The 12,332-nt window shown below is 48.5% G+C and overlaps 1 protein-coding gene across 1 annotated transcript in view; it reads left to right on the forward strand.

The window, feature by feature from the left end:
* The window catches only part of LOC147718436 (heat shock factor protein 3-like), a 227,264-nt gene that overhangs the window by 185,017 nt on the left and 29,915 nt on the right, over window positions 1-12,332 (forward strand). The window contains exon 11 of the mRNA XM_086918351.1: window positions 11,994-12,053. Coding sequence (XP_086774477.1) covers window positions 11,994-12,053 — 60 coding nt within the window. The remainder of the gene's footprint in view (window positions 1-11,993; window positions 12,054-12,332) is intronic.

Raw genomic sequence — 12,332 nt, forward strand, 5'->3', positions numbered from 1 at the left:
GCTGAACCGGACTGCATGGCTCCTGAGGTCTTGCAATATGGACACTTAAATCTGCCTCCGGAATGTATGAATATTTTAAGAGAGGCAAAGAGACCTTCCACAAGGGCGTCTTATGCGTTCAAGTGGAAAAGATTTTTCATTTGGTGTAAGGACCAGGGCTTTGATCCCACCAAAGGACAAGAAGAGGTAGTCCTTCCATACCTCCTTTACTTGGCTACATCAGGGTTGAAATGCGCTTCTATTAGGGTTCACCTATCCGCCATAGTAGCGTACAGAAAATCACCTACACAAACATCGTTTTTTCAAGTCCCAGTGGTTAAGGATTTCCTTCAGGGATTAAAGAAGGTCTATCCCCCTGTGAGAAATCCTTCTCCTCCCTGGGAGTTGAACCTGGTTCTCTCCAGGCTGATGTCTACACCGTTTGAGCCTATACACAAGGCCTCCTTGCAGCATCTCACTTGGAAGGCGGCCTTCTTGGTGGCAATAACCTCTGCGCGCAGGGGTAGCGAGATACAAGCACTCTGCACCAAGGAACCTTACACTGTGTTTCACCACAACAGAGTGGTAATGAGGGCTCATCCATCTTTCCTTCCAAAGGTGGTATCGGATTTTCATATAAATCAAACGATTACCCTTCCTTCGTTCTTTCCTAACCCTTCGACCCCAGCTGAGAGGTCGTTGCACTCGTTGGATCTTAAACGGGTGCTAAAGTTTTACCTAGAAAAGACGAAGGACACTAGAAAGACAGACCAACACTTTGTCAATTATGGTTCAATGAGGACCGGGTTTGCAGCAGCCAAAAGATCCATCTCCAGATGGATTGTCTCATATATCAGGCTAGCATACTGACTTTATCACCCCACACGCCCTCCCCTCCGAGGAATACATTCTTCTGGGAGACCTCAACTTTCACCTGGAAAAGAGCAATGACAGTAACTCCACCACCCTTCTGGACAATCTCGCCAACCTCCGACTCAAACAACTTGTCACTACCTCCACCCACATCGCAGGTCACACACTCGACCCTATCTTCTCCTCCAGCAAACATGTCTCCTTCAGTCACACCACAACTCTACATTGGACGGACCACAGCTGCGTTCACTTCACCTACAATAAGACCACAACTCACAACCATCCTCAACCTACTCTACGAAGAAACTGGAACAAAATCACCATCGACCAGATCTCCTCATCGCTGCTTCAAAACCCCATTGTCCACTCCTCAAACTCCGACCAAGCAGCCATTAACCTCACCCAATGGCTATCCAACAGCGCCGACATCCTAGCACCGCTGAAAAAACGTCAAATCAAACTAGGCAGCAAAAACGCCTCCTGGTTCAACGATGATCTTAAGAAATCGAAGAAACTCTGTCGCTCCCTCGAGAAGGCCTGGAAAAAGGACCCTAATAACAGCACCAAGGACGCCTACAAAAACGCCACCCGCATACACCACCAACTGATCCGGACTGCAAAGAAAGCTGCATTCAAAGACCGACTAGACAACAACGCCCACAACAGCAAGGAATTATTCAACATCGTCAAAGAGTTTACCAACCCCTCAGCCAACTCCAACGACATCACCCCCTCTCAAGCCCTCTGCGACTCCCTAGCTTCGTTCTTCCACAACAAAATCGCAGACATCCACAACAGCTTCGACAACCAATCCGGAGACCAACCCACTCTACCTTCTGCCGCATCTGCAACCCTCTTGAACATCCTTAACCACTGGAACCCAATCTCCACTGAGGACACCATCCGCCTGATGAACTCCATCCACTCAGGATCCCCCACCGACCCATGCCCTCACCACATCTTCAACAAGGCAGAATCCATCATAGCACCACACCTCCGAGACGTCATCAACTGCTCCCTCAACTCCGCCACCTTCCCGGAAAGCTGGAAACACGCAGAACTCAGCGCCCTTCTGAAAAAACCCACAGCTGACCCAACCGAACTCAAAAACTACCGCCCCATCTCGCTCCTTCCATTCCCAGCTAAAGTCATCGAGAAAGCTGTCAACAACCAGCTCTCCGCCTTCCTCGAAACCAACAAATACCTCGACTCCTCACAGTCTGGCTTCCGGGCCAAACACAGCACGGAGACCGCCCTCATCGCAGCAACAGACGACATTCGAACTCTACTGGACAACGGAGAAACAGTGGCTCTCATTCTACTCGACCTCTCCGCCGCCTTCGACACTGTCTGTCACAGCACCCTCATACAACGCCTCAGCAACATCGGAATCCAAGGAAAAGCACTGGAATGGATCACCTCATTCCTCACCGGAAGAACCCAGAGAGTCCGCCTCCCACCATTCAAGTCAGAGGCCTCTGAAGTCATCTGCGGCGTACCACAAGGATCCTCACTCAGCCCCACCCTCTTCAACGTATACATGAGCCCCCTCGCGCCCATCGCACGCCAACACAACCTCAACATCATCTCCTACGCTGATGACACCCAACTGATCCTCTCACTCACCAAAGACCCTAACACCGCCAAAACCAACCTATATGAAGGAATGAAAGAAGTAGCCGAGTGGATGAAGCATAGCCGTCTGAAACTGAACTCAGACAAAACAGAAGTCCTTATCTTAGGAACCTCCCCCTCCGCCTGGGATGACTCTTGGTGGCCAGAGGCCCTTGGAAAAGCACCCATCCCGACGGACCACGCACGAACCTGGGCGTCATCCTAGACTCTTCACTCTCGATGACCAGACAGGTCAGCGCCGTCTCATCATCTTGCTTCAACATTCTTCGCATGCTAAAAAAAAATTTCGCTGGATCCCCACCGAAACCAGAAAAACGGTCACCCATGCACTGGTTACAAGCCGCCTGGACGCCCTATACGCCGGTACCACCGCAAAACTCCAGAAAAAACTCCAACGCATCCAGAATGCATCAGCCAGACTCATACTAGACATCCCGCGTAAAGACCACATCTCCAGCCACCTGAAAAAACTCCACTGGCTCACCGTCAATAAAAGGATTACTTTCCGCCTCCTAACCCACGCACACAAAGCACTTTATGAACTTGGACCCGAATGCCTCAACACACGACTTTCCTTCTACACCCCCCCCCTGCCAGCTACGATCCTCCAAACAAGCCCTTGCTACCGTACCTCGCATCAATAAAACCACCATGGGAGGTAGATCCTTCTCCTACCTGGCAGCTAAAACCTGGAACTCACTCCCCACTCACCTTCGTCTCACTCAGAACCACCTAGCATTCAGAAAGCAACTTAAAACTTGGATATTTGACAAGTAATTCCCCACCCTTCTTCAAGCGCCTTGAGACCCTCTGGGTATGTAGCGCGCTATATAAATTTATTGACTTGACTTGACTAGTTAGGGTTAGCACTAGCAGCAGGATTGCATGTGTTTCGGGGTGTTCTAAATTTTTGCAACTGAGTAATTCCCCACCCTTCCTTAAGCGCCTTGAGACCCTCTGGGTATGTAGTGCGCTATATAAATCGACTTGACTTGACTTGACTTGACAATCACCCAAAGCTCATTCCACTAGAGGGAAAGCAGCCACAATAGCGTTTTTACATGACATTCCTATGTCAGAAATATGCAAGGCTGCGACATGGAAATCAGTCCATACCTTTACAAGGCATTATTGCCTGGAGTCTGATTCCAGAGCGGATTCTCAAGTAGGGCAAGCCTCCTTGAGAAACCTATTTGGGTAGAATAAGGCCTATTTTTGGGCCTACGAATATGAATGTTATCTGTTGATTCCTTTGCCCGCAGGGATGAGGTGAGGCTCGCTACTCTATTCTAATGCTTGTGACTATTGATGAGGATCCCCTGGAAGAGAAGGATTAGTTACTTACCTGTAATCCTAGTTCTCTTCCAGGGGTATCCTCATCAAAGTCATAAGCAACCCTCCCGCCTCCCCGGGCAAAGGACTTTGTTTATTAAGTAGGCGATGTTTTTAACCTGTTATTACCATGGTTTGGTTTTCAGTCTCCGAAAAGAACTGACCTAACTGTAACCCCTGTGGCATGATGGGAAGCTAGGGGCAGAGGTGCCTTAAAGGCACGGCGTCAGTTTTAGTACATTCAGCTACAAGTTAGCTTTTCAGTCTTTTTAGACTGGGTATTTGCAATGCAGCCTGGGAGCTGTATATGCTTACAGTGTGTTATAAGAATTTCTACTGTTTTCTAAGCATTAAAACAGTTTCTAAACAAGCATTGGTGTTGTTTCTCATGTTTCTAATGCAAATACACATGTATGGTGGAAATTCTTCACAGCATATTCCAGCTCTACGGTTTTATTTGGCTGCAATTGCTTATTTTATATATATATATATATATATATATATATATATATATATATATATATATATATATATATATATATATATATATATTTATATATATATGTCTATATATATGTGGGGCACATATAATATATTGTTTCCGGGGTCCCGCGCATGGGCGGGAATATTCTAATGCTTATGACTTTGATGAGGATACCCCTGGAAGAGAACTAGGATTACAGGTAAGTAACTAATCCTTATTAACAATTCGGTATTTACCGAATCTGTAATAAGGTATACCTTTCTATTCATTCCTTTGGGCCTGGGGGCCCATAGGAATGAATGGGAAGCCATTCACTATTACCGATTTGGTAAATACTGAATCGGTAATAGGGGGAGCATATTCAAGGGTGGTAGGGTGTCACATTGACACCCTTTTGCACCCCTGAAACGGCATGTATGTGTACCACATGGCACTTTAAAAAAAGCACAAAATAGCTTTTTAAAAGGTATCCGGTATTTCCCACCAACTTGTAGTTGGTGGTAAATAACAAATCCTTAAACCAACAATGCACTCACTTGAGTGCTCGCCACATAGGATTTAAGGATTCGGTAATTTACTGATTCCTTAAATTAAGTCATCAGTATTTTACTGATTTCCTTAAAATAACAAATCAGTAAATTACTGAATCCTTTAATCCAGCCTCCTACATCTCAAAGGGCTAACGGTCGGTAACGGGAAATTTACCGATTTTCGGCCGTTACCGACAGGTATTAGCCCACCTACATCTAGCCCTAAGTGCCTAAAGCCAAGAGAGGGGGCACGAAGGCTGGCAGCCCAGCTCCAAAAGAACATAATCCCAAAACTAGCCCAACCCTCAAGGAGAAAGCCAGATGCCTGAGGAAGAACTGACCCCTGGAAACTTGTCCGATCTAGCAAAACTTCAAGGGTGCGGAGTTCCTTCAGACAGGACCTGTGCAATGGATAAAGTGCCTGTCCCACTCTAGAAGACCTGCAGCAGTTAGCTGTTAAACCGGTAAAAGGGAATACCAGTGGTACCCATCAGGTATATTGAGAGGAGGGACTCCTTTACAGTGAGTTAAGGGGCCAGAAACCCTGGACTTGTGGTCTCTCAACAGTACAGAGAGTTTCTGCTTAACCTGGCCCATGATATCCCCTTGGTTGGGCGTGTCTCCTGGCATTTGCCAAATGATGAGAGATAAGGGATCTACTTTCCTTTTCAGCTTTCCGCCCTCTACAGCTAAAATATAGGAAATTCCTAGATAAAACCAGGGAGGGAAAAATTTCCTAATCCAAGCTTCAGGGAGCACCCCACGCCAGTGGGTGGCAGGGTCCACCACCACCTCCACCACTGGCGCAAAATTACATCGGACAGGTGAGTGATGCAGATAATCTGCAAGGGTTATTCCCTTCCCTTTCAGTCCTCCCCTCCAGCCAGGCCTCCTCTGTGCCACCGCATGTCGTGGGAGCATCTGGTTCTTCTTCAACAGGCGGTCACGGCCCTCTTGGCCAAGGGGGCCATAGAGTACGTTCCTGTGCAGGAAGTATGGAGTGGTTGTTATTTCCAGTACTTTCTGGTCCCCAAGAAGGACAAGGGGGGCCTGCGCCCCATCTTGGACCTCAGGGCCATAAATCGCTTTCTCTGGAAGGAAAAGTTCAAAATGCTTTCTCTGGCTCAAGTCCTGACTGCCATCGACTCTGGAGACTGGATGGTGGCATTGGACTTGCAGGACGTTTATTTTCACATCCCCGTACTGCCGGCCCACCGGCGCTACCTGCGGTTCACGGTAGGCCAGGAGCATTTTCAGTTTGCTGTGCTCCCCTTCGGCTTTACCAGTGCCCATCGGGTGTTCACGAAGGGGATGGCGGTGGTCCCTGCTCATCTGCGCAGGTCAGTGGTGTCGGTCTTTCCCTACCTTGAAACGACTGGCTGTTTTAGGCGGGCTCGCTCCAGGCAGTCGTCAACCACCTCCAGACTGGCCGACCTCCTGCATTTGCTTGGGTTCTTCATCAACATGCCGAAGTCGCACCTGAGTCCATCTCAGAAGCTCCCCTTCATCAGAGCGGTTCTGGATACGACGCTGTTTCGGGTTTATCCTCCCGAGCAGCGAATCCAGGATATTCAGGCTATGATTCCGATCTTACGGCCTTTATCCCGGGTTTCGGTCAGGCTGACACTCCGGCTTGTGGGCCTGATGGCCTCCTGCATCTTGCTGGTGACACATGCCAGATTGCTCTGCAGTGGGACCTGAAGTTCCAGTGGGCACAGCATCGGGGCAACCTGTCCGATCGTGTCCAGATTTCGTAGGGCACTGCTCAACAATTACAGTGGTGGCTCACGAATCGAGATTGGGTCAATGGCAGATCCCTCTCCCTTCCCCAAACGGACGTGTCCCTCCTGGAATGAGGGGGCCACTTGGGAGGGGTGGAGATCAGAGACCTGTTGTCTTCGGCGGAGTCCCGGCTCCATATCAACTATCTGGAGCTGCGGGCGATCAGTCTTGCACTGAAGGCATTCCTTCCCTCTGTACGGGGAAGTGTAGAGCACGTGTTCACGGACAACACCACCGCCATGTGGTATTGCAACAAGCAGGGCGGGGTGGGGCCCTGACCCTGTGTCAAGAGGCTCTGCGCCTCTGGACATGGCTGGAACGTCAAGGCATTACCTTGGTGGTTCAACACCTGGCAGGTTCCCTAAACGCCAGGGCGGACGAACTCAGCCGCAGGTGCATGATGGATCGCCAATGGCGTCCACACTCGAACGTGGTGCAAGGTCTCTCTCTGCAGTGGGGAGAGCTTTGGTTAGATCTATTTGCCACCGAAGAGAACGTGCAATGTCCTCAGTTCTGCGCGTTGGAATTTCGAAGGCGGCTCTCGCTCTGAGACGCTTTTCGTCACGAGTGGAGTTGCGGTCTGTTGTACGCCTTTCCGCCTATACCACTTCTGCCCAGAGTGCTGAAGAAGATCAGGCGCGACCGGACCCAAGTCATTCTTGTGGCTCTGGACTGGGTTCGGAGAGTATGGTATCCCGAGCTACTCAGTATGAGCATCGATCCCCCGATCAGTCTGCCTCTTTGGGAGGATCTTCTGTCTCAGCAGCAGGGGACAGTCCCCCACCAGAACCTGTCCAGTCTCCACCTCCATGCGTGGAGATTGAGCTGCGACAGTTGAAACCTTTCGATCTAACTCCCGAAGTCTGTGATGTCATTCTGGCAGCCAGACGTCCCTCCACCAAAACAGTATACGCCTGCACGTGGAACAGGTTTGTGGCATGGTGCACAGCAAAGGCTGTGGAACCCCTTTCTGCCCCACTTTCTGAGGTTCTTCTGTTCCTTCTCTCTTTGGCCCAGCAGGGCTCTGCTTTTGGCACTATCAAAGGTTATCTTTCGGCCATCTCCGACTTTCTACAGCTTCCAGATCCGCCTTCTCTGTTTAAGTCCCCGGTTGTTAACCGTTTCCTTAGTGGCATTACGCATACGTTTCCACCCGAACCCTTCATAATGCCTCATTGGGACTTAAATCTTGTTTTGACTTTTCTGATGTGCGCCCCCTTTGACCCTCTTCATAACTGTCCCCTACGTCTTCTCACTTTAAAGACTGCTTTCCTGGTGGCTATCACCTCTGCCAGAAGAGTGAGTGAGCTCCAGGCTCTTTCTTCAAACCTCCTGTCCTTTCTGTTCACCTGGACAAGGTGGTTTTAAGGAGCTGTCCTTCTTTCTTGGTTGTCAGCCCTTCCACATCGGGCAGACCATCACTTTGCCCACCTTCTTTCCGCCTCATTCAAGGTAAAAAGAGAGGCTCCACCGTCTGGACCCAAAACGTACGCTCGCTTTCTATGCAGCGTACATAGCCGTTCCGGGTGGATGATCAACTCTTCATTGGCCACGTGGGCACCAAAAATGGTCGGGCCGTGCACAAACTGACCATCTCTCGCTGGGTTGTTCTGTGCATCAAAGCATGTTACTCCTAGGCCAAGAAAGAGCCTCCTGTGGGGCTTGCTGCCCATTCGACCAGGGCAACTGCAGCTACTACTGCCTTGGGACATGGCGTACCCTTGCTGGACATTTGTCAGGCAGCTACGTGGGCCTCGCTGCACACGTTTACCAAGCATTACTCCCTTGACAGTCTGGTCCGGAGAGACTGCTTCTTTGGTCGTTCTGTTCTCCATGACTTTCTGGTGTAATTTTGTTCGCAGACCCACCTCCGGGTTTGGTATTGCTTGGGTATCTATTCTAAGGTAAGCAATCTATCAATAACGTGTCTCCTTCAGATGCACAAGTTACTACTTGTGTAACGATATATCTGTAAGAGACATTAGTCCGTGACAGATTCCTTAACGCCCCTCCTATCCTCCCCGTTCTGAGACCTGATTACTAGGGTCATCCCTTCCAGGGCCCTAGTTTTATGCACCAATGGTCAGTATCTAGCACGGCTCTGCGTTCCTGGCGCGGAAAGTTGTGTACAGAACTGACGTCAGTGCGCATGGGTAGCGCCTCCATGACGTCATCTCGGTGCTGACGACATCAGTGACGGACGCCGAATCGCAGTATGCCACCTACTGACTGATATTCTAAGGTAAGGAATCTATCACTAACTAATGTCTCTTAGAGATATATTGTTACTCAAGTAGTAACTTGTGCTTTTCGTCTAGAGAAAAGTGAAGAGTCAACATGGCACAAATCCCTGCTTGCCATGCCTGCAATCCACTGCCTGAGGCCTAGGTAAATAACCCCTCTAGCAGGGTGCACTAGACCACAGGTGAGGGTACAGTGGCATGAGCCCTGTACCCCTACAGTGTCTAAGTTCATTCTTACACATTGTAAGTGCAGTGAAGCCATAGAGTATATGGTCTTGGAGTTGGTCATTACAAACTCCACAGTTCCATTATGGCTTCACTGAAACCTAGGAAGTTTGGTATTTAACTTCTCAGCACATTAAACCCACACTGATGCCAGTGTTGGATTTAATGTAAAATGCACTCGGGCATCTTGGAGATGCCCCCTGAAAAACAACAAGCTCTGGTGTGGTTCTTGAATGGCTGCCTGCCATTTGCCACCACCAGACAGATGTCAAGACCCCTGGGTAGGGAGCCTCTGCTATGTTTCCAGAAACAAAGCCCATCCTTGGCAGAGGTGTTATTCCTCCTCCCCCAGGATGGGCTCGGTCCACGAAAGGGGAAAAATTCAAAGGCCTGCCGCCTTTGTAAGCTGTCCCTCCCTCTTGTTGCCCCAATCAACTGGCTCCCATCGATTCTACCCCCACTCTTGACAGGTTAATCAGCGGGAAAACCAAGCTAGGAGGACAAGTGTGCCCACCTTTGCCAACCCCACCCCTCAGGTGGGGACGCAAGGTGAAGCACATATGTCAGTCCCCTCCATCTTGAAGATAAAGGGACCCAACCAATCAGAAAGATGCTCATGCCCCACTCACTGTTAAGTATTAAGTATTTAGGGGCGACCCTGAACCTTGCCTCCTCAGATTCGAGGAAGAAAGAAGGACCGAAGAGTCGTGCTGACGCAGGAAGAAGATACAACTACTTTGGCCCCAGCTCTACTATCCTGTCACGACCTGTCTACAGCAGGAACCCCGGCAAGTCCATCAGCCTGCAACCCTCAGAGCCCGGAGGACCTGCCTGCACTCATCTACCAGATTGTCTCCTGTGAGCACCGGATTTGCTCAAGCCAAGACTCACCCACAGAATCTGGATCCGGACGGCACCGCAATTGTGCACCAGATGCCCATAGCCCTAGTTCGATTGGCTCAACAACACGAGGAGGTCTCCCCCAACAATCCTGACCTGGTGATCCCCGACCTCCCCCTAAGTCTGTCTGTATAGCATGCTAACCACTTGTGAGGGTATCCAGGCACTAAGCAGGTGTGAGGGCACCTATCTCCCAGGTGCGGTTATTTGAAGAGCCAGGTCTTCTGCTTTTCACAGAACTCAAGAATCAATGCGGAGGCTCTGATGTGATGTGGGAGTTCGTTCCATGCGTTGGGGGTGTGTATGTCTGAGGAGGTTCGACCTCCAGCTCTGTTTTCCTGTTAGCGGGATACGTGTGCTACTGAGATTCCAGCAGAACGGAGGTACCGGATAGGGTGGTGAAAGTGGCTGTTTAGGGAGGGGGTTGTATAGTGCTTTGAATAAGTGTTTGAGGAGCTTGAGCTGGGTGTGTATTCAACTGGGAAGTAAGTGAAATTCCTTGAGGTTTGGGGTGATGTGGATGCAGCGAGGTAGGTTGGTGATGAGTCTTGCCACAGCATTTACCTTGGTTTGGAGCCTATTCAGGAGCTGTTTGCCAATTCCTTGCTTGAGTGTGTTGCTGTATTCCAGACTGCTGGTTTTCGGGGGCTGTGTGACTGGTTTATTAGTATTCTCTGGTAGCCACTTGAAGATTTTTTACAGCATCCTAAGGATGTGGAAACAAGTGCAGGTCGCCACGTTTATCTGCGCTGTCGTGTCAAGCTTGTTGTCTAGGATGATTCCTAGGTTTTGGGGGTGGCTGTGGGGGTGGCAGGGAATTATGTTAAGTATGAGTCCTGGAAATGACGTAACGAGTGAGGTGGTGTGAAGGGTGGCTGCACATCGATTCACTCCTCAAAGCTCAGATTTTGAATGTTTTAGAAGGAGGACGCCTAATACCAAGTTGTATTCTGGTTTGTTGGACAGAGGGGGAAGGATTATGGTGTATGAGCCGTTTACCTGAGCGGCCAGCTTCTATTTCATTCAAGACAAAGACCGCCAATTACATAGCGTTTCAGGTGGATGATGTGGATTGCATCAAACTTCAAAGAAATGTTAACGTGGATTTTGTTTATTGTATGCCTGAAAAAGTGATGGAAAAACTGTAAGAATGGAGGAAGAGGCAGTGTGACATATGTAGAGTGGTATTGGTGCGGAGTGCAAGAAAGTTTCCCGAATTAATGTACAAAAAATATGAAGCCATCACTACAAGAAATGTTAGGAAACTAATGTAGAAGAACTAAGGGGAAAACTCATCTGGAGAGATGAAGTCCCCTCAGCCCGTTCTGTTTACAAATGGATCAAAAAGATTAACAAAAACATGCATAAACAGTAAAGTCCATGTTGAATAAACGAAATCCGAAGCATGCTTAGGTGGAAAGTTATTGAAAATTTCAGCAACAAAAATAGTCGTAGCAAAAGTGTTGAGTAGTGGGCGTACTCGCTGGTAGCAATCTTCACTGGACTGGCTTCCTGTACCGTGAATGTTTAAATGCGTAGATAGGTCGTAGGGCGCCTTTGCCAGTGCATGCTATTTCTCTGTGAGGATAATGGAGCCTTTCAAATTCATGTTTTAGCACTTAAGGCCAGGTAGGGAACTTGCTCTGAATCTGTGGGAATTGTTCAAAACTTCGGCTCCTATCATTAAACCACCTTTTCCTTAACATTTACCAAAAACATTTTTAAAGTAGTGGTATGTCCTTTTGAACCAGCGCACTCGAAGGCTGTTTGCGGTGTGTGTGCGCTCAACAACTTTACTTAGACAGGTTTGTGGGCTTCTGTTCTGATTCAAAGAACTGTACGGTCTCCCATACTTCACTATGCCACCTTCCCTTCATCATGCAAAATTGTTTGGCTTGCTTGTAGCGAGACCCTTAAAATTACCTCTGTGGTTTTCGTAGCATGGTATCAGTCGCTTAACGTAACAGTATATTAAATATCATTAAACTTTTAAACCCCCTTCTCTTACAGATGAATAATTCTGACCGTACATCCTTGGACACAAGCTTAACAGAAGCAGCTGACGCGTGTGTAAGTCGAATATCTATCTATTCATGCTTTTGGGCTGTAATTGACCCAGATTTCACAATCAGTGCTGGTTTAAATCATCCGCGTACACGCTTTTCTCCTTTCTTTTTTGCAATTACCATTTGACACTTGCTATTATGTTTGTATGTTTATGCATTGAATGCCTTTGCAATTTTATTAACTAACAATCATTGCCCCATAAGCATCTCCTTCTCCCACTTATGTTTTATGGGGGCTAAAGGGTTTTAAGAAGTCCTTACTCCTAATAATACATTGATTGAA

Source organism: Lissotriton vulgaris, chromosome 4_1 (assembly GCF_964263255.1).
Source record: "Lissotriton vulgaris chromosome 4_1, aLisVul1.2, whole genome shotgun sequence".
NCBI lineage: Eukaryota > Metazoa > Chordata > Amphibia > Caudata > Salamandridae > Lissotriton > Lissotriton vulgaris.